This window comes from Boleophthalmus pectinirostris, unplaced genomic scaffold, assembly GCF_026225935.1.
Source record: "Boleophthalmus pectinirostris isolate CB_2022bp ecotype Guang Dong unplaced genomic scaffold, ASM2622593v1 HiC_scaffold_13, whole genome shotgun sequence".
Lineage (NCBI taxonomy): Eukaryota > Metazoa > Chordata > Actinopteri > Gobiiformes > Gobiidae > Boleophthalmus > Boleophthalmus pectinirostris.
The window spans coordinates 18,638,529-18,661,044 of record NW_026571036.1 but is presented as its reverse complement, the minus strand read 5'-3'; the positions used below and the strand labels follow the sequence as shown (position 1 = coordinate 18,661,044).

The 22,516-nt window shown below is 39.3% G+C and overlaps 2 protein-coding genes across 2 annotated transcripts in view; one reads left to right on the top strand and one right to left on the bottom strand.

Moving 5' to 3' along the window:
• Window positions 1–590: 590 nt before the first annotated feature.
• LOC110155871 (trans-L-3-hydroxyproline dehydratase) lies at window positions 591–3,023 on the top strand. Its single transcript, XM_020920046.2, has 6 exons — window positions 591–653; window positions 1,126–1,610; window positions 1,678–1,847; window positions 1,929–2,051; window positions 2,178–2,315; window positions 2,831–3,023. Exons 2-6 carry the CDS (start codon window positions 1,133–1,135, stop codon window positions 2,954–2,956), a joined length of 1,035 nt encoding a protein of 344 aa, XP_020775705.1. The 5' UTR covers window positions 591–653; window positions 1,126–1,132; the 3' UTR covers window positions 2,957–3,023.
• A 226-nt stretch (window positions 3,024–3,249) lies between these two features.
• LOC110175805 (disheveled-associated activator of morphogenesis 1) overlaps window positions 3,250–22,516 on the bottom strand; it is a 41,121-nt gene continuing 21,854 nt past the window's right edge. Inside the window, 25 exon segments of the mRNA XM_020942022.2 lie at window positions 3,250–4,497; window positions 4,847–5,017; window positions 6,719–6,850; window positions 6,950–7,010; window positions 7,082–7,189; window positions 7,349–7,517; window positions 8,004–8,092; window positions 9,397–9,503; window positions 9,690–9,774; window positions 10,366–10,463; window positions 10,638–10,667; window positions 11,207–11,314; window positions 11,392–11,540; window positions 11,543–11,702; window positions 11,978–12,165; window positions 12,249–12,307; window positions 12,453–12,591; window positions 14,355–14,472; window positions 14,553–14,619; window positions 14,800–14,903; window positions 14,997–15,107; window positions 15,763–16,096; window positions 16,594–16,688; window positions 16,902–16,973; window positions 21,645–21,734. Of these exon segments, the coding sequence (XP_020797681.2) occupies window positions 4,288–4,497; window positions 4,847–5,017; window positions 6,719–6,850; window positions 6,950–7,010; window positions 7,082–7,189; window positions 7,349–7,517; window positions 8,004–8,092; window positions 9,397–9,503; window positions 9,690–9,774; window positions 10,366–10,463; window positions 10,638–10,667; window positions 11,207–11,314; window positions 11,392–11,540; window positions 11,543–11,702; window positions 11,978–12,165; window positions 12,249–12,307; window positions 12,453–12,591; window positions 14,355–14,472; window positions 14,553–14,619; window positions 14,800–14,903; window positions 14,997–15,107; window positions 15,763–16,096; window positions 16,594–16,688; window positions 16,902–16,973; window positions 21,645–21,734 (3,054 nt within the window). The 3' untranslated portion in view covers window positions 3,250–4,287.

The window sequence follows — 22,516 nt, the reverse complement described above, 5'->3', positions numbered from 1 at the left end:
CAGACTAACCCCATTGTCTCAGGAAACATTGCACTATGAAAAATGTAACAGTGTTTACAAATCACAATATAAAGGGTACACCTCACCTTACTTGTTTTCTTAAAACTTTATTATGCAGACCTTACCCAGTATGCACTTGCCTATGCGTAATGTATTATTTAAATTCAAGAAACATTTATTTATTTATTTTTTTCTGTGTATAGCAAAACAATTAGAGTAATAATGATTTTAAAGTAAACTGCATCTGAACACTTTCAGAATATTAAATAAAGACTCTGAAATCTGTACACTCATTCATCTGTTTATATTTTTCACTTAATAAATAAGTTATTATTTGCAGCAATATTAATTGGACAATCCTAATCTAATAATTAATTCAGAAAGAAGTATGCAGTTAAGTCTTAAAAAAGTGTCCATACTAAGAAATGTTTAAATAAAACGCCCACTAAAGCAATATATGTAATGTAATTGTTCTGTTTGCATACATGGTTTACCTGACCAGTCTGAACCAGAGGGACTGTCTGGTCAAACAGTAAAATCATGTTTACAACACAAATATCACCTCCAGACCAACAGAAGGCGCCAAAAGCCACTCACCCTTCTGCAGACGTGTGCCCCTCGTCCACTGTCCACAGCTGAAACAACTGAATCAGGTAAAGTTTACTTATAATAACAATTTATAACACGTAGCTTTAAGTATTATTATTCGTAGTATTTGACGAAGTATGTTTCCTTCTCACTGTTTTACCTCTTAAAGCAAAGTGTCCTACCTCGTTTACAGATTCGAGCATGCACAAACTTCCCCTGCAGCTGGAGAAAATCTTTAGTTCTGCTCCAAAACATAAACCTGGGGCAGGTCAAAGATGAATAATGTTTGGGACACAGTAACTATAAGTTGTCTAGTACATGTCATTTCACTAGTAGGCAATGCTCCCCCGAGTTATAAATGTGACAAAGTCCTAGGACTTTGTTGGCACTGCCTGTGAGGATTGTAGGATGAAAGTGAAGTGTAAAATGACAGTCTCTATAAGCGAGACATTTATGTATGGTCAAATACAAATACAAGCACAAATACAAACTGTATTACACAATGAGTAAATCACTGTTATATTTCTTTATTCTCAGCTGAAACATGGATCTGCAGCTACCTCCCCATGAGGGTCCAGAGCTGTCTGTGGTGGACATGCACACGGGAGGAGAGCCTCTGCGCATCATTATCAGCGGTTACCCCTCTGTCCCGGGACACACTCTGCTATCCAAAAGACGCTATGTCCGTGAGCACCTGGACCACCTGCGCCAGGTCCTGATGTTTGAACCGCGGGGGCACTACGACATGTATGGGGCCCTGCTGGTGGACAGTGAGCTCCCTGATGCTGACCTCGGGGTGCTCTTTATGCACAACGAGGGCTACAGTACCATGTGTGGACATGCAGTCATTGCGCTGGGACGGTTTGCCGTCGACTATAAACTGGTGAAGGAGCCCCAGTCCCCAGAGACACAAGTGAACATCCACTGCCCTTGTGGCCTGGTCAGGGCCTTTGTGCAGTACTCAGATGGTCAGACAGGAGCTGTGCGCTTTCACAGTGTTCCTGCTTTTGCTTTTGCCACAGGTGAGAGCACCTCAGGTGTGTATAAAGACACCCTCACATAGTGATACTAAATACATTTTATTCTTAGATGTGACGCTGACGGTGGAGGGACACGGGGACATACAAGTGGACATCAGTTATGGAGGAGCCTTTTATGCTTTTGTTGATGCTCAAAGATTTGGTCTAGATGTGAACAAGTCCAGGACTCGAGATCTGGTTGATGCTGCCACAGCAGTGACCAAAGCCGTCAAAGCTCAGGTAGTAATGTACGACATTGTGAAGGTGAAGTGAAGTTCAGTTTACTTCACAACTTAACAATTTCTTATGTGTTTTAATAAGGTGAAGCTAAATCACCCAGTCAGTGATGATTTGGCTTTTTTATACGGGACCATTCTCACTGATGGCAAAGATGAATATTCCTCTGAGCCCACATCCAACGTCTGTGTATTTGCTGAAGCACAGGTAAATCCTGTGGGTAAATCTGACAGCCATTTGAGAAGTGACTTTTATTGCATTATAAATCACCTACACTAGGGTACTGTAAAATAGTCAAGACATGACAGCAGAAGTGTAAAATGCTGTTTGCAGGTGGACCGCAGCCCCACAGGCTCAGGAGTGACCGCTCGAGTGGCTTTGCAGTTTCACAAAGGTCTGATCGCACTGAACCAAACCAGGACATTTCAGAGTGGAGCCACGGGGTCAAAGTTCATGGGACGAGCTGTGGAGGTATGTCTTCAGGACAAATGTTTCATCAGAGGTCATGAAAATATTGGTTTTAAAATGTGCATGTGAACAAATGTGGTGTTTTTAATCTTTATGGTAGGGATTTGATGAAGTAGCTCATTCACCTTAAGTCCACAATTATTGAGAAGTCTGTCATGACCGAGGCCATATCTGTTCTGTTCTATCTGTTGCTGAAATCAGACCTGTTACATACTTACTAGCCTATATTGACCTTCCATAAATGATAGATGGATCAATGGTTTTGTGGGGTCAATATTTATTGTGGGTACTTTTTCTTTGTAAAAGTGGAGAACTTTTTGTTATTTTTCTTGTACTATGATAAAATTTGAACTGGAGAGGGTTGAATATATAACTTATTTTAGGTTATTGTGTTGGTGGTGTTTTCTAACTTCAAAATCTATAGGCAATCTTTTGTCATTTATATTTTCTTAAGCAATATTGCACTTGTTATGGTGACAGGCCTTGTTGAAATTGCTTCTTTTTTTTCTTTCTTTCAGGAGACTGTGTGTGGAGACTTTAAGGCGGTTGTGGTGGAGGTCTCTGGCCGAGCGTTTTACACTGGGGTCTCACGCTTTGTCCAAGAGGCTCACGATGATCTCACACATGGGTTTCTCCTCAAGTGAACTATAGACCTGATGATGGCTAATGTAAAGTACTGCTGCATTTGAGTAAAGAAAATATTAATTGGGACGACACTGTGGCTGTGCTTCCTTTCCACCAGTAGATGGAGTTAGAAAGTTGAATATATATATGTACGCTCTTAAATTTGAGGAACTTCAGACCATTTTAACAAACATGTACGAGTAATTACATAACTTCGTGATAACCTCTGATCCTAATCCTCGAGTGCAATAGATCACATGACCAGTGAGGGCTCAGAGACCACAGAAATACACTAAACATGTGACAAAGCAAGTCACATTATCCCAATTTATTTTCATCAGTTCATTATACAATGGGAGGCATTATTTAAATTACAAAAGTCCAATGGAATCATGTGACAATGGATGGAATCAGACAGTTAGCAATTATTTAAAACTTGGGATGTTTCTGTCACGAGTTAAAAATAATTTCTGCTTTTAATTTGTTTAAATCCATCCATTGTCACAGAGGCATTTACAAAACAATGTAAAGGATACTCTCAGTACTTGGGGAACGTGTATTGCCTGATTCTGAATAGAACGTTTAGCGTAACTTCATATGTGCATGTGAACCAAGCACATAGCTTTATACTGTATATAGATATATGTAATGTTGATGTGAGTATCCACACTAGTTTATACAATAGCAAATTAGGCCCAGGCCTTTTAAGTACCAACTCAACTATTAAAATTGACAGAGTTAAGGCCAGCTCTTAACAGACAAAAAGGTCAAATGTGATCATATATAAAAATGTTGCACAATATTAAAACACACAAAAACATCTTTTCTAATACATCTTATCTGTTGAACGACCCCGCGTTTCTGTCCTGGGATAGTTTGGTCTGCAATGGTGTGACAGCGTTCAGTAGGTCCATCTTTGTCCCAAAACTTATCAGGACGGTCCTTGTGTGAAAAAAAAAGTCCTTCTATGACAATAAGAATGGCCCCTTATCAATAAACATCTCTGTGATGCTTGAAGAGAAAGCTGTACGTTTGACCGTGCATAGATTTGACATACAAAAAGAGCACAGATGGAATACTAGGTTAAACAGCATCTGTGAGGAAATGTAGTACTTTTGAGGTCACTGCGAGGAAGATGGGATTGAAGAACATTCATATGAGCAGATTCCCAATAAATATCCAGCAGGAATGGTCTCATTTGTCCAGTATTTAAGTTTGGCTTCTTTGTTATGTTTTCTTATAAATGTGCTGAGCTCCAGATTGATGCATTATAAAAACATTTGAGAATAGTGTGTCATTTGGATCCACATAAAGCAAAGAAACAGGCAAATGAGCTGCTTCTCCTTGTGGTTTAAAAGTTGAGTTTCGTAATGGGCCGTTCTCTCGAGTCCGTGTTCTGGCTGTTGATGCGTTTTCGGTTTCTCTTCATCTTGGACAAGTCTTTATCGAACACCTCTCCCGATCTCAGAGCAGACACCAGGTCATCAAACTCCCCTCCATCGTCCTCTCCATTGGCTTTTGCTTTTCGAGCCTTTCGTTCCTTTTCCCTCTGCTCTTTGAGCTGCACAACACACAAAGATATACTTGTTTTAGAATACATTATTTCTTAACTTTTCGAAGTTTTAGATTCTATTTCTAAAAAATTATATGGTAAAAATATTTCTATTCTTTCTGATGCATACATCTCATTAGCAGAGCGTAGAGAGACTGATATGGGTTTTCATGGTAAATACTGCTTGTTTAGGCTCTATAGCAACTGATGGCCGATAAGCTCTGCTGATACTTTTGATTATTTTCCTTAAAGTATGGAATTAAAATTGGCTGCAAACTACCCAAGCCATTTTTATCATTTGGATGTGTTTTAAGTCTTCGGAAAACACTTGTGTATTGTGAGAGATAAACAAACCCACCTGAGCTTCCATCTTAGCCCTGCGCTCCTCCTCCTCTTTGCGTTTCCTCATGTTCTCATTCTCCTGCTGAGCTTCGCTGAACGACTGCAGGAACTGGTCAAAGATGCCAAAGAACTCGTCCGGCTGCATCTTTGTGGCTTCCTCTCCAAAGTGCTTCACCGCTCGGAGGAACTGAGGGACCACAGAGAAAAAAGCGGCACAGGGGGTGAGATTTACAGCGGGACAGAGCCCAAATAGGGATTTATCCACTCTCTGACATTTTTACTAGAGTCTCATTAGGTACCAGCTCTTTGAAATCGGACCGGGGGTACCAGTTGTGGGGCTTTGAAGCTGAAGTGAATTCAGGATTGACCAGCTACTGATTATGGTGGGGTCCGGAGACTGGAGCCAGAGCCCAAATGAAGGCGGTGTGTTTGTGGTGCATGTTCACAGCATGTTACAGGACGTCCAGATGTGAGAACAGAGGGCAATGCTTCTTTAAAGAGTTCTGCCCTAATAACAGGACCAATTTATACTGTACAGGGACTGACTGCACTCAATAAAATGCCAAGGCAATTCAGCGTTAAATGTTTCAATATTACCAGTAAAAGTAGCTAATTTGTTCATTGTGTCGCTCACAAATGTTATTCATTTTGTGGCTGAACAGAAAACTTATCTTAACCCCATTGCCGACCTCTGAGAACCTGCAGAATCATATGATCTGTTTAAGTTGGACATCTCTAAACTTTAACTTAAAAAGAAAATAGAATTTTGTAAACTAATGAGTAGAGAAATGTACTGACACTTAAAAAAGTAAATTTAAAAGAACTCAGTTTTCTTTTGCTATGGACCTTGCTTGGATGCCTGAGGAAAATACAGATCTTTAAAATAAAAAAATTAAATGTCACTAAATGTCCACAATAGAAAGATATCATCAAAAAGGTAAACACACTAAGCTTTTGTGAGGGTTACCAGGTTTGCAGGACATCTGCAAACACGCTCCAATATTTAACTAAAGGACACAGTCAATGATTCACAGACACTAATGGTGGCCATGTGACCACAGGGTCAATGTAGCAAATACCCTGCAGGGCAAAACCTGCTCCAGATTAAAAAAAAAAAAAACGTCACTGGCACCAATAAAAAAGAACATAAACTGAAGGCGTGAAGCTCACCCAGGAAATGAGAACACGATCAGGTTTCAGGCTGTTACGGTTTAAACAAGCTCATCAGAGTTTTACAGCACAGAGGATTTTGAAAACTTGTACAACACTCTTGGACAAAATGTACTGTATGAATGTGTAAACCGACTGCCTCCCTTTTATTTTATTTATGTATTTATTTTAATAATAAATTATTATTAATAATAATATAATAATAATAATAATATTTTTTCTTAATATTTCTTTATGTAATTCTATTTTTTCTTTTTCTTTTAATGTACTTTTACTTTGATAATGACGTTATGTGGGAAAAAAAACTGCTCATATATACTGTAGCTTATGTGAAGAAAAAAAAAAGCACAGAGAATAAATTGCAAAAAAAAAAAAAAAAAAAGCACAGATGCATTACGCATCTAAAAGCAGGTTCACCTTTGGACTTTTATCTTTTAAAGGTGTTAGTCCAGTGTAAAGTTATGTGCAATACTCTGCCCCCTATGACGTCTCCTAAAATGACTCAACAGCTGCGATCAAACACTTTTACAAGTGGGACTGAATGAGACACACAAATGGTAAAATGATATCACATGGACCAACCCTCTCTCTTTGTAGTTTTACTTTCTACTTGCGCACATGGCTGACCAATAAAATGCATTCGTTCTAGAGCGGGACAGTAGTTTTCCTAGAGAGAGAGACAGTGGTTTTCGCTGCTTTATTTTGAATGCAGACTCACCAGCTCCTTGGCCTCAGTGAGAGAATCTTCCACGTCGGAGAAGCTGAAACTGGCCACGGTGATGAACTGGCTCACCACAGACACAAACTTGTCACCCAGCTCTTGTGGTCGCTTCTTCTGGTAGTCCAGCTCCTAATAAAGAAACATGAGGCAATGATTAAAATGATGCACTCAAGTATTTTATGAAGCCAGAAATGACTCATTGAAAGCCCATAACTCTTTGTTACTCACGCTCTCTACGCTCTTCAGACCACTCCGCAAGTTCCCGATATCTTTCTCCAGCTCCGTCATGCTGCACACAGAACAGAGGGCGGTTAACTGTGCACATAAAAGGAAAATGCAGGAGTCGTTTTCATCACGTACTTGACTTTGGCTGCCTCTGGGATGCTTTTAAGATCGTCTTGGAACATCAGGACTTTTGGATACTTCTTCTCCAGGATGGTTATCAAGTAGTGGAGGAGAGTGATGTTTCTGCACAGACGCACCGCACATTTTAGACCAGTCAAAATGTCCACCGTTTAATATATTGAGATATAAATATAACGCATAGTACACTTTTTTATTTCCAGATGTGACTTTTAGCACTTTGTTTTACGGCCTCTAAATATTTCAGAGGAGAAGAGCTCTTACTTGTCGATGCTGGATTTGGTGTCTGCGATCTTATTGAGGGAGGACACTTTGAAGCCGTATGCATTTCCTCTTTGACCTTTGTTCATGTAGTTTCCAAACGCCAGTACCACCTCCAGAAGCTGCTTCAGGTTTCTACTGTGCAGGATCTCCTTTGATGCACTGGTCAGGGCTAAAATGTTCAAATTTAGATAAGACATAATAATAGTAGTAAAAGTAGTAGTGACTTTAATAGCTTTTTAATAATGAATAAACAACCCTGAATCATTCTTAATAAACTAGTTTTCATTCATGCTTTATTAAAAGGTGCACTGTGCAACTTTTCTGGTGGAGGGTCTGCTACCTGCTTGTCTCCATGGAAAAGCAATTGTTTTGTCTTGAATGTTTCGCATTATAGATGAAACTTTACAATTCAGATCTGTGAAGAGTTTCTCCTATTCACAGACAGAATGATTTTTTGATATTTTTAAGCAACACAAGCACCAGTACTTTATAACTGCTAGATAGATATGTTTAATGCAGTGCAGCTTTAAGGCTAATTAAGGAGTATTTATTATAAATAAGGACTAGCAGTAGTGATAGTAGTAGTAGTAGTTAGTAGAAGTTGTAGTAGTAAATGTTGTAGTAATATCTTCATTCAAAATAAGCATTGTCTTACCTTCCACTTTTGGTTTGATCTCTGCAATCCTTTCTGCAAACTTCTTCTTAAAGTATAACGACTGTAGCCTCTGCTGGTAGTGGTTTATCCTGGAAACGCAATGGAAAATGTGTCATAAGTCAAAACCGAGATTTGAAATAAGAAATCCACAATTTATTTCAAAATCATAAACAAGGAAATGACACAGAAAGCCATGTCGTAGTTTGTATAAAAGGATTGTGGGGGTGACCGGGTGTATTTTATTTTTGGTACAGTTTGGATTTTAAACTTAAGACTGTACAGCGGAAAGCCACAGTGAGTTGTGTACATCCTGTCTTGGGTGGAAAGGTGAAAAACTAAACCTCACCAAACTTGTATAACAGTGGATTAAATTACTCAGTGTCTCTTGTGATCTCTGTTCAACATATTGTGTGGTTTGACGCTGAGGCACTACGAGTAGAGCTGTAAAATGTCTCTTTTGTTTCCTTTCTCTGCCTTGGAGTACTGGTCTACCACAACAACATGTAAACCCTTTTTACATGTTTGTTATTGTTCAATACTTGGATTCTTGATCTACATTAAAAATGTGCAATACACCGGTATGTATGTAACTTTTCTGGAGGAGAGTTCACCACCTAACTGATATTTTGCAGCTGCAACATTTCCTGAGGGTGTGGTGCTAACTGTAGGCACTGTTCTGTCTGGCTTTATTAAACTTTAATCCAGGAGTCTCCAACCTGAGCTCAGGAGTTACCAGTAGCTCTCCAACCCCTTCCAAGTAGCTCGCTAAGGGATTTATGAATTGTATATCTTATGCAATTACCTCTATAAGTGTAAAATGTTGACGCCTAACTCTGTGCACTAATAAATACACAATTATGTTTTATAGGTATCTAACTGTGCCCAATCTAAGGCTTTCCGTCTTTCTTACATCAATTCAATGTTTTGCGACTGTTAAATTTAGAAGCTCTCTATCATTTTTGTTTTGTAAAATTAGCTCGGAGACCCTGCTTTAATCTGTGCTTTATTTTAACAAAATCTGACCATCAAAAGATGACTTAGTACCACAAAAGGTGAGCTGATTTGTGCAGTTAAAACAATAACATAAAATTACAATAATATAAAATTACAGACACAAGCTGGTTAGCATTAGTCAACAGTTTTTCAGTTACTCACACTGAAAATTTTTGGTGAAAATCAAACTCCTAAACAAGACCATGAATGCTTGTTTTGATTGCAGACTCCCAAAAAAAATTTTTTTTTTTTTACTGAAACTTTAAACTTTTTTTTACAGTGTTTGCTAATGTGTGCATTGTGTCACCATGGTAACTGCTAAACATCTCACCATAAGAGATACATATAGAACACTTTGTTATCTTAATAAACAATTGGATGAGTACTATAGAGTGAATACCTGCTCATCTCATAAAGAAAGCGATCGGGTCGAGCCATTCGGTCCAGTTCATGTTTGTGCTCCTCCAGCAGATCCACGTCACACTTCTCTGGGACAAACTTGAGCAGCTGAAAAAGCAGAAGATGCTCTTTACCTTGAAGCACTCCTGTTTACATTAAAGACAGTGGATGGGTTTATGATGTGGGCTTAGTCTGGTCCAGAGGTTTTCCATTTACAGGGACTTATAGTAAAACTGACTGTCTGCCAGCACACACTACATACTGTTCTCTTTGGTACTAAATCATGCTGCATACCTGCTCCAGCATATCTTTAGGGAGGTCCTCCTGCTCGTCCATGGTCAGGATCGCTCTCTTGATCTCTTCGTTTGAAAGTTTCAGTCTACAACAAACAAATTTAATTAGCTGAGATGCTTCAGGCTTTTTACACCATATGTGTCAGAAAATGTGGCGGAAGACCTTCAGAGGAAATACTTTGAGGGAATGAACACAAGGAACTCTTGGACTGTGTGAAATGAACTTTAATGTTTGTTTGTCTCGTATCCATGGAAGCTATGCAAGTGGCTAGCTAAGGAGCTAGCGATGGACATCTGTGATGCTCTAGGCTTTTTTACACCACATGTGGCAGCAAATATGACAGATGATCTACCAGAAACAATTTGAGGGAACGGAGCATTTCATCACCAACGGAAACACCAGAGCGGTGTAAGAATGAGACTTTTCCTGTTGTGTTCACCTGGTTCCCTCTGGACACTGCTGGGATGCTGCAGGAGGGGCACTTTTGGCTCTTCCTCTCCTCAAACTGCCCTGACACGGATCTGCTGACCCTACCTGACCTGTTAAACTGCACTGATATCTCTGACTGAGACACAAAGGCGACAGTGTAAATGTTGCAGCAAAACTACAACAGTTTGCTCCAGCAAAACTTGAATTTCCCTCAGGATAAAAAAAGTCTCTCTCTCTGTTAACTTACCGTGAGAGGAGAATGTTGCAGTTTTGGGCTCTGCGGCCGTCAATCACTGACAGCTCTTTGACTTTTTTAGAGCCTAGTGTGTCATCTTCTGCCTCTTTCTGCAACAACAGAGAAGAAAGTTAAACACTTATTTAAGCAAATGCAGGTCTAGTAAACATTGATATCCATTATAGACTGAGACACCTTAAACCATCACATTACAGTAACACACAACCTCTCATAACAAACGATAACACACTATTATACAAATGCATTACTGTAAACGCACTCACCTGTTTGGTGTTATTGATCATTAAGAAGTCCTAAAATGCAGGCAAGAAGCAGGAATATATAAGCACTCATTAGAATAAGTAAAGCAGATTTGTGACGGCAGCCCATAAAACAAACAGCTAATCAATGACATGATGAAGTGAGTCCAGAGAAACGCCAATAAATGTAAAACAATGTGGGTGTGCATGTTCGTGTGTACATGCTTTATGAACTGTTTACATGCATTTAAACTAATCAAGCAAAACTTTTAAATCAAAAGGATGTGTTTCACCTTCAACCTTCAGCCATGTCAAAAGTCATGCTCATTCAGTGTGACTCTACTTCATACGCATTTGCAATCTGTCTGACTGCAGCCAGTTCATTTTGAGCAGATATTTCATGCATTTTGAAATCACACGGCTGGGTAATCAAAACCAGTCTGCAAAGCTAATTAATAAATAAAATAAATTCAATTATGAAAGTAATTCATGGGGTGACTATTGTTTTGATTGTGCAAGTGACTTGGCATGAAAAACAGGGCAACTGAACCATTTAAAATGTGAAAATTAACAACACTGCAGCGGTTTCATACCTGCTGTCTCTGATAGGCAGAGAAGGTCTTTTCAATGTCCTCCAAATCAAGAATTTTAAAGACTTTTGCATCATCCACTTCCATCCAGACGGTCCCCTCCAGTTTATTCTTGCAGAGGACACATTATGAGAATTATGACTATTTAATGATACATAATTACACATTTTGGTGGGATGGGACCTTACTTCAGCCAGCTTGGACCAGTTGAAAGACTTGAGAGCATTGGTGGGCTGGGGAATGTTCTTCTTCTTGAGAGATGGGCCCAAGGGTGCTCCGGGTGGTGGGGGGATGCCTCCTCCGATGGGTGGGCGTCCGGGGGGAGGAGGGGGTCCACCGGAGGAGGTGGTGGAGGAGGGGGAGGAGGCATCCCGCCCGGGGGAGGAGGAGGGGGAGGTGGGCACATGCCTCCGAATGCAGGCAGAGGTGGAGGGGGCACAGGTCCTCCAGGTGGGCCAGGGGTGAGGGGGGGCCCGCCAGGAACCATGGTGGCCTGTCTCTGAAACATGCATAGGCAATGATACACTATTAGCAGGGAGTAATAAAAGAAGGTTCATTTTTCAGAATAATAGACGCTTGATTACATCAAGAGTTGATCAGTGAGGGTGGTAAATGTTAACTTGTGGAAAAATGTTGATGCAGACCACTAAATAATATGTATTTAGCCCGATCATGGTCATAATTATTAACTGATATGTTTGTGCACTGTTATTTTCCAAGCCTGTAATAGCTTCCACATTAGACATTATTACAGGGAGTATGAGGATGACATACGGCGCTGAGCTCGTGCAGGCGCGCAGTGAGTTCGGCCACTTGCTGCTTGACGTTCTTGTGCTCTGTGCTCTCTTTCTCCAGTTTCTCTTTCATCTTGTTAAGCGTCTGCATCATCTCCTCCTTCTCCTGAGTTTTGGCGTCACATTCCCTCTCTTTCTTCTCAAATTTCTGCTGCAGCTCGTGGTGCTCTGTTGTGGATTGAGACACATTATTAATTTCTTGACCCATCTATACGGCTTTTATTTAGTCATGACGTTATAATCAAACACACCTTTCCTCATCTTCTCTGCCTGCTCTTTCCACTGCTTCACTTCATTTTCATTCACCAGCCTGCCAAACAGATGAGACATAATTAACAACATTGCATCAGGAAATGACTTAAAAGAAAATCTATTTTTAACCCAGTGCTGGTCTACATCCTTCAATCTGCTTGTAAATCGCTTCCATGTGTGATAGCATTGGAGATATGACTCACATCCGGACGACGTTCTTCACGTTAAAATTCTCCAGGGGCGTGACATCGGGGTCGTGACCTTTGTCATTCTGCAGAACCATCTGCTGGACGATCCGGTCCAGCAGAAGCCAGTACTGCACCGTATTCCCACTCCGCTTGTCTGTGGACACAATTAGGCATCCTCATTCTCCCTGTGACCTGACATGTGTTTGTGCAGATTTCAACAATTTATTAGGTCAGAAACACTTCACATCTTCATATGCTGAACACCAGGCCTGCTGAAATTCTTACTTTGCTAAAAAAAAAAGCCCTGTGAGTCTATTAATCGACAAAACACTCAAAACTATTGGTTATCAATGTGCACAAGTGTTCCACTGAGTCCAACTCAGTTCAACATCATCTGTGAGAAATATGGACTTTTTTATGCTGGCCACATTTTCATTTTACAATTGATCTAAATTATAGTCTTTAATTGCACCAATTTTCAACCCTTTTGAACGAAGATCAAAAAGAGGAGTTAATCAAAGTATGAGAAGTGTAATTTTGCAAAAATTTGGTTCTGCGCAATATGGTCAACTTCCTGTTGGGTTTAAACATGCACCATCCAACCTCATAATTCACTCCAAAATATCCAGCTACACCATGGCTATTTCTTTTCAGCTGCTGTCCATATGAATACTAATAATGCAATAATATTATATAATAATAATACTAAAAAACTAATAAATGTTTTGGGCAATTAGACTCCATTGTCTGTTTAGTTGGTTAGGCCCCAAAGTCCTACAGCCCACTGCACACCAAAGCTTCGTAGGCTGCATTTTTAGGCCTTAAAATAATCAGCCCCCATTAATACTACTCAATTAAGGTTCACCACTTAACTAGTTTCTGCTTATTCTCATTAGAGGTAAAAGTCTCCAGCTATTGCCTTGAGTAGACAATGGCGTGCTTATCCAAGAGCTGACAAAGGACCATTCTCTCCCATATTCACTTAGTATGGTCCATTTCATAGCACCAATTCAATACCACAATGCCCACACAATGATGGGAAGAAGTTTGAGACTCTGGAGAGACATTACTGAAAGAGCGTTAACCACTCTGCAACTACACGCCCAATATGTCTGATCTGACAAACAATCACAGCATATTTTCTTTTGTGAATCATTGTTATCCAAACAACTTAGTCTAATTAACCAGTGTAAAACAGTGCACAGCAGGCACCATTAGCCAGTATTTAGTTTAGTTTGGAATGCACTTATCCAGACCGGTACTGGACTAATCAGAATGAGTCAACACTCTTTATCTTTCTTGGCCCAGGTTTTGTGCTCTGCTGTTATGTTCGAGTGTTTACTTTTAGGCAGTAATACACTACTTTCAGTTAATCGTGTTGAGATGTTTTTTTTTGAGCTATGATGGTGGTATCTGTAGTAAATTTGAAAGTAATAATAATACGTTTATTTGGATATTTGACATTTGACATGTAATGTTCCATCAGTAATCAACAGATACATAAAGGAATTTTTTATGTTACTAATCACAAATACAGTCTAGGAAAAGCTATAATTACAAACATGAGTGGGAAGTAAAGTAAGTCCCCTTTATCTTCATATAAACATTTTCAAATGTAGGCATTATTTGAGCTCTTCACTCATAAAGTTCCATATTTTGACCCCATAATCTCTAAAACAAAAACTTTTCCTTGTAGTACGGACTCTGGCTATTGTAAAAGAGATGCATTCCCCCTTACCCTTTTAATAAAATATTTCTCTATTATTTTTGCTGTCTGGAAGCTTATCATATTTAAGTTTTTTTTGTTTTTTTTAAGCCATAAATAGCTGGTTGGTTATGAATTATGTATGGTGCTCTTTTTGTAGTAAGAATAATGGTTCCAATATTGATTTATAACTCCTGTACTGTGGCACTTACGAGGCATCAGGAGACAATGGTGCAGGACAGACATAAAGTGCGGGTATGCGTCGGTGTGGTTCATCTTCTTTCGAATGAGGTCGAAAACTTGGGTGGCACTTTTTGTGTCTATATGTGCCTACGGGAGAAGGGGAAATATTTGTAAATTTGTGCATTAATGAGGCTTTTACATAAAGAGGACATGAGATTGTTTCTTACCGACTCAAAACGTTTAGATATTGCCAGCTCATCTTCATTTCGCAGCATCTCGAAGTAGTCTAAATGTCTAATAAGAAAAAAAAACTGTTCAGTAATTGGTCTATTCATGGGTTTCAGCCTGCTGTTATAGGCAACATTTTCCATTCACAAGATATACGATATTGTTTTAAGTTGTTAAGCACTATGGCAACAGTTATTCTGAAACCCATTAATAGTAGGATACCTTTGTGTGTTTCATTGGTCTCACCTGTCTAATGTGGAGTTTTCATGTGAACGTAGTTTGTCAATCACGGGTTGTATTCCCAGCATGAGAAACTCGTACCGAAGATGGATACGGAATTCCAAACTTGTCTTTTTAGGAAACAGAAAATGTGGTCAACAGAAATCCTACAAGGTGAGGCTCACTTTGACTTTGTGAAGAAATGAGGCGTGAAAAGCACTCACCTCTCCAGCCCCTTGACTCAGCACAGCGTTAATAAAAGACATGATGGCTGTTTTCAGGTTCACTTCATCCCGGTATCGGCCTGTACTCCGATCCAGTTCATTTATAAGGCTCTGGGAGGAAGAAACCACACCAGGTGTTACAATAAATCCTAACACTTATTTTGGTATGTGGTAATGCACTCAATATTTTCTTTTCCATTTATTTAAAGCCTCTGCACACAGGGCTGAGTGAAATGGCAATCTAGTATATTAAGCTTCTTTTGTTCATATTGATTGATCACTTTGAATCACTGCCATTTTAAAGTGCACTATATAATTTTTCTCATGAGGGGTCCGTTACCTCCTCGACTTGCTGGAAATGCTTTGCCTTGAATGTTCCACGGCACTGCATTAAACAAATCAATTTTTATTCAAAAACATACTTTTGTGCTGTGAGCAGACTCTCCTTTCTACAGATATAACCTTCACATCATGGCATTATCTGCAACTTGTCTCCATAGAGACAGATAGGTTTAATGCTATACTATGGAACATTTCAGACAAAGTAAAGTCCCCATGAATACAAGCAGGTTGTGAAAAGGTACATAATGCACCTTTAACACAAAACAAATTGTTTAATGTATTCCTTTATACATGCTTTTAATGACAGTGGATTAGCTGCAGATTTCTCTATTAAAGAGCCCCAAGCTGATCATTGACAATCTGAAACAAGTGGATCTCGAGCCGCTTAAAACTTAAATGAATTACACAGGCCTAATCCTCTCACCTGGAACCGTGTCCTCTCACAGGCGAAGCGCTGGTAGTGCAGCATGGCCTGTAGGATCTTCTTGTGTCCCCCTGGCACCAGACACACGGCCCCCATGATCTCCAGCACGGCCACTTTGGTCTTGATGTTTTCTGTGGCGAGACTTTGAGCGATGATATTGATGCTCTCGCAGTGGGACAGGACATGAGCGCGCCCCTGAGAGTTGTTCATCAGAGCTTTGATACAGCCGATGAGCGACGTGTGGATCTGAGACTCGGTGGTCTCGTAGTCCATGGTCTTCAGGAAGTTCAGGATACATGTGAGGCCATCCAGGTCAATGAAGCGAGTCACAAACCTGTCAAAAGTAGTGTGGTCAAAATACTAACATTTCAAACTCAGTAGTTTGATACTAAACAAAAGGTTGAATTCAATATCAATTATGAAACCAACAGTGATAACACAAAACACACAAAAAACTAAATAAAAGGAGGTCAATCAATAACACTATTCAGGAAAGGTCCAATTTGTCCATGTTTTTTTTTTTTTTTTTTTTTACAACTGTACTGTAGTCACACCATTTCAAGGTTATTAGTGTATTTAGTTTAGATTAAAAGGAACATTGGGTTTATTGTCTGGTGTGTACTTGAAGAAAAAATATTTGTAGTATCTTATCATGGCAGGATTCATATGGACTTAAGTCATGCTGGTAAATCTATTGTGACATTTCAGGGTCTCTGTTTTAAAGGGCACATTTCCATAGTCTGACTGAAGTGTTGTGACTGACAGAAAAGGTCAGAGAAGGTGGCATTAATGATATGAAAATTGCTGAAAAAATTAACTAAATCTCAGCACCTCATTGGCTGCGTCCTCAGAGCTGTTTTTAAACTCTCTATCGTTTTATTCCTCTCCTCCTCTTCCTCCTTCTCCAGAGCCAAGAGAGTCTTTCTCTGTTCAAGAGGAAAAAAACAATAATTACATTTCATTCTTCTATAAAATATGATTTACAACTTACAGGGTGTGGCAGTGCATGCATGAACCAAAGCACAATAAACATGAAAATACTTGGGATTAGTTTATTGTGAATTCCAGAAAAGCATGCGCCTCTGATTAAGTCCATCTTTGGATTCTGAATAGTGTGAAAGAGGGTTTTTATTACTCACAGCTGCCATTGAATTGAGTTGATCGATGTAGTACTCAGGCCAACTGGTTGCACTTTTGTTTTCTTCTTGTTCCTGCAAAACAAAGTAGGAGAAAATGAAATGGAAAACTATTTGGTTTATAGATAAAAATAAATACACAAGGAATATTCTGTGGTTTCATGGGTTTGCTTTATCAGAGTAATACAGAACAGTTTCTTTACCCCAGTTTTGCATAAGACCTTTGCCCTTGGGAGAAAGTTTCAGTTGGATCAGTTACATGTTTGTGTCCCATATTATCAAAGCAGAAACAGAGCAGTTTTGCCCTAAACAGCAGAGGAGCCGCAGCTCAAAGTAGGGCAACACTTTATCCTGCAGGACTTCAACGACTTTCAGGACGAGCCACAGCTGCTTGGGAAATCTTAAGATTAGCAAACTTTGGATTAGGGACACAGACCGATTCTGGTTTTCCAAAACAACCAAAAGATGTGCATAATAAACATTTAAAGATGAATTAATATGTCTATATAGGTGTTTTTCAGATTTTACAATGCAGTGATATCATACGCCCAGATGAGGGGCAAGAGTATTTCCTATTGATTGCAAGGTATTTCAACAGGAAGTACCCAAAAAGTGAATTCATAAATGTTGCACCTGATCATTTCAATTAATGATGAAACCCTATTCTATATTAAATAGTATTGGCCCATTGCGATGTCATCAGAATAGAACAGCAGTGTTCAATAGAAAATCCCATAAATAGAATCCAGTCTGACCTCACCTTTGTGGGCTCTAAAGGACCTTTGTTTTAGTGTGCAGCCCCATTAGGCTCCAGTGAGCTGTGACTATCAAGAGCTAATTGGAGCCAGGGCTGGTCTGGGACAGTGTGCACATGACCTCACTGTGGGAGTTACGACCAGGGCCAGAGCAGTCAGCCGGACCCTGGAACTAGTTCAGTCCTTTATTGGGACTCCAGCCGCGGTGGGACCACTTCCTCTTTGCATTTTAAGCAGGTCGTCTGTCAGCAAACTTCAAACGCAGTGCATTATATTTAGGGAAAGATGAGAGGAAATGTGGAGACCATATTTTCAGGAATTACTTGAGAAAGATCAGATCAAAGACATCTCAGGAAATGGAATTGCAGTGTTACATAGATTGATATTGCACTAATGTGACAGGGCACTTAAAGCTAATGTGATCTGAGACATTTTTATTTAAAGTGGAACAAACCATTTCAGTAAATCTGCTGGGCTGGAGATACAAACTAAAACCGGACAGTCTTCTGCCGCAAGAGTTAATCCTCTCAGGTGCCAGGCCAAAACAAACCAAACCTCTGGAGCACTTATCTTGGGTAAATCTGCTTTTTTAAGTCTGTTTGCAAAAGAAACCAGTGGGCTTATGGCTGGCGGTGCGTATGTCCCATAATGAACCCGCAGCCTCCTCCTTATCTCTGCTACACCTTTGACACAGCTGCACCTGTAGAACCAGAGCCTTCCTGTTTGATTTGGAGCAGAGCAAGCTTCCTTTGGGGCTCCTCCTCACACTCTTCCTCTGAGGGCCCTGATGGTGGGTAACATCATCTGGCCAAAGCCAGAGCTGCTGAATCAGCAGTATCCACGGCTATCTGTCCGTGTGTGAATGTGTGTTTGATTGTACTGCAGTGTACCATGGAAGTACAGTCAGTGTTGGCTCCTTCATATTTTAAGCAACTCAAGAAGGCTGGGCGATATTGTGATCTCATTCCTGTGATGAAATTTTGATAAAATTGCCACATTTTATTTCACAAATATTCTCTTGAGTACAGCTCTATGCTTGAATGAGGACACTTTTCTCACCCACATCCCCTATTGATGCTTTGCAGCTGATGTCATTAACATTTCCTGGGGGTGTGATGCTAACTGTAGGCTCTGCTCTGTCTGAGGCTTTATTAGACTTTAATCTGTGCTCTGTTTTTACACAATCTAACTAGAAAAAAAATGATTTAGCTGAAACCACAACAACAGGTGAGCAAATTTGTGCTGTAAAGTTTCTCACACATAAAATTACAGGCACATCTAACTGGCATTAGCTAACAGTTTGTCAGTTACTCACACTCACCATTTTGTTGAAAATCAAACACAAAAATTGATTTAACAAACACATTTTCAGGAGCCTGTGAGCAATATGAGTGCTTAATTTGAGTTTTCAGACAACCTTAAAGCTTTGGGTTTGCTAATGTGTGCATTGTGTCACCATTCACGGTAACTCCTAAACTTTCCACAGTTAGAGATACATGAGATACCCCCAGCAACCTCTGCAATGTTGTGAAAGATGGCCTGTTGAAGAAAATCGTGATTTTAATTTTATGGCATATTGCCCACCCCTACTGTCCCTACATAAAGCCTGCTCCACATGAACAATAAAGCTGTACATGTGATTTCTCCATTGCCTTGAGAGAACTTCAAATGAGGCCACACAAACTGGGACACTTTTATTTAGGATGGTGCAGCTCTTGAAATTCCTGGGTCAGAGGAAACAAGACTCAAATTAATAACCAAGGAGCAAAATCATTCATAGCCAGAAGTTAAGGGGCCTATATTACGCTATTTTCTATTCTGTTATAATGTTGTTCCCTAATCAGAAACATACCTGGAGTTGTGTTTTGTTTCATTCACACATTAACACACAAACTCTGCATATTTACGCATTTCTTAGTTCTTCTCTCAAACTGAAAACACTTTGTTCCACTTGTGATGGCATATGTTCCACTGTGTTTCTAAATCTTATACACTTTCACTAGAATAATTTTGATGATTTCAGCCCAAACTTTACTGAACTAAAGGTAAAAGGTAGCTGTCAACTTAAAAACTACCACTTCATAACATCACATGGTAGAACAGTGCATTTGAGCCTTGGAGATGTAGACAAACTAATAATAAAGGATTACTTTTGTAATGAAACAAAACACCACTCCGGGCAGGTTTTTGATGAGGTAGCAACATTACAGCATGGCTTAAAGCTCACAACAAAGTATACTATTTAACCTACAATCCTTACAGTGTAATAATACAACAAAAGTCCTTGGTTGTTCTTTGGCCAACTTCTATCAGCAGTGAACATTTGTTAGAGCAGGACATCCACAACAGTAACACATACAAAGCCTGGAAAATATCTGCTGCTGGTGAAACGTTGCCGCAACAGTTTAAACTCAATCAGGCGTCTGTTTTCACACAGAGACCGAGGGGCAGCTGACGGGCCTTTTATCACGACCAGAACTCTAATGAAACATGACACCGCCACAGAGCTGCAGACTGTATTGTGGCTGCCCAACGCTTTCATGGGGCAGGTGCATAAACCAGGACATGTTAAAAATACTTTTGTTCTACCTCAAGACTATGGGGGTCTTAGAGGGTATAAACTAATATTGTAAGACTGGAAGTAATAACAATCTGTAACATGACAAAGTGACAAATACTCTGTAAAAAGTCTGCATAACGGTATACAACAGGACATATAACACTTATATCACAAAATAACTTTGTGTAAAATGTAATAAATAAAATAAATCCTATACATTCTAGAGATGAACTGATCCAGATTTTTCTGTTTAGATACAGATATCAATACTTTGGCTCTAAGTATCTGCTGATACTTAATAACAACCGATACCAGAGCAGAGACCGAAAACTTTACTATATGCTGTTGTGAAGGAAATAAACAACGATCCTTTTAATTATTAAAATAACCACAGAACAGCTTTGTAAAAAGTGTAATCTTATGACATGTTTTGAACTAACATTGTCCAGTAAATCATCTTATTAAACCAATTTACAGACCAAAATAGGATATCAATATCGACTGAGCCAACTGACTGATCCATCAACATTTTCAATATTGACGCCGATATCTAACAAGAGTATTGGTTTGATGCATCCCTAATATATTGTATATCAATGTCTGAAAAAACAGTTCTAGCTAGGACCAATGAGATAACACAATTTTTCTATATCAAAATGTTGTCTTAACAATGTGTAGCTCAGTTTGCGTTACTCTAGTTGTGCCTCTAGCTCTTTATGGAGGGCTTTGATGGGGCCGTTAAGAGCCCTCTTGCAGTAATGTGGAAAATGAAGTCGAGCTAACTGGCATGTTTGAAAGCAGCAGAAAATGATGCCTTTTCCTCTGTAGTTTGTTGAATCTGAAGAGGCAGCCTGTGTCAGCATGTTTAACAGTACAGTGTCTAACAGCTACATTTAGGCCGGTGTAATCTTTGTTAACACGTTATCAGGTTTACTGCCTTTACATGTGTGTATGTGTCCTCATAAAAGGTTAGATAATGTCTCTGAGGATTTATAGACATCTGTTCAGTGAAAATGCCAAAGCTTGTAATACCAGTTCAGACAAATCCACCTAAGCCAGGTCTAACCATTGTAATTTTAATACAATTTCCGATATTTATATTGTGGATATTTTACACAGGTTCGCTTTCTTCTAATGCCAAAAAGTATTAAAGTTTTTCACTACATTATAAGGTTTGCGCTTTGATTTTTCATTTTCTGCACTGCTTCTACCTTCATCTTACGTCAAAGGACAGACTAAAATAATCGTGCACATTCCTGAAATATCCAGACAACCTGCTCGTGCCGGGGCGTGTCGAGAGCCAGCGATGTAGAGATCGAGGCTTAAAGCAGCAGATATGAACAAATCAATGATAAAATGATCACACAAATTCACAGGTATCTGACAGTGTGTGGGAGAAGCAAAGTTTGATATGCAGCGATAAACTCTTACCTTCTTTTTGCTACAGTAGATCTGCCATTTCTTCTCTGCGGGCAGTGCAAACATGGCCTCTCTGTGCTTCTCCGTCAGGTCGAGCTCATCCTAGAAAATAAATATAATGTTAAAACAGTAACAAGTACGTACATTTCTACAACATCAGACTTCTAGAATACTGAATCAGTCAAGTGAATCTATGATGGAGCAATGGTATCATTTTAGTTTATGTACGCCTACAATTTTCTTGACATTGGTGTTGAAGTATTTTTTTTTTGCTATTGGGTTCTCATGGATTTATTTTATAGTGTTTTATTTAAGTTGTTTTGTGAAGTTGCTGATTTTTGTTGCTGGTTAACCCTGAAAAAATATTCCGATTTTTTTATCAACATCTTGTCTTTATGAAAAGGTTAATCTGTGCATAACAATTATGCCTCATGCTCCTTGTACCACTGTTTCAGTATTATTCCTGAGGAGTCCTGGCATTCTCATCTTGAATATGTCTGTGCCATCAGATAATAAAAAAATTATTGATATTTGGTTATTCACAATTTTCAGGTAGTCAGCTGACCTCATTCTTTGAACACATAACAGGCTGAACCTGCAGTCATTATCCAAGAGGGGCCTTAAATACTTACTTGCTTAGTTAAATCCAGGTGGTGACTTTTTTGGCTAGGCAGTACAACTTTACCAGTCCTGGGGCAAAGTACAGTATCTGGACTATCTCTGTTATAAATCAAGACTATATTTATGCCAGAGTTTTAAAAATGGCAAATCATCAACTCCTCTCATTGTAAATCTGCTCAAATGTCTTTGGCTGATTTAACAGTGAATAATGGCCCAGAGAAAAAGGCGTGGTCTATTTCCTCAACATGAGGTAACAACAAACA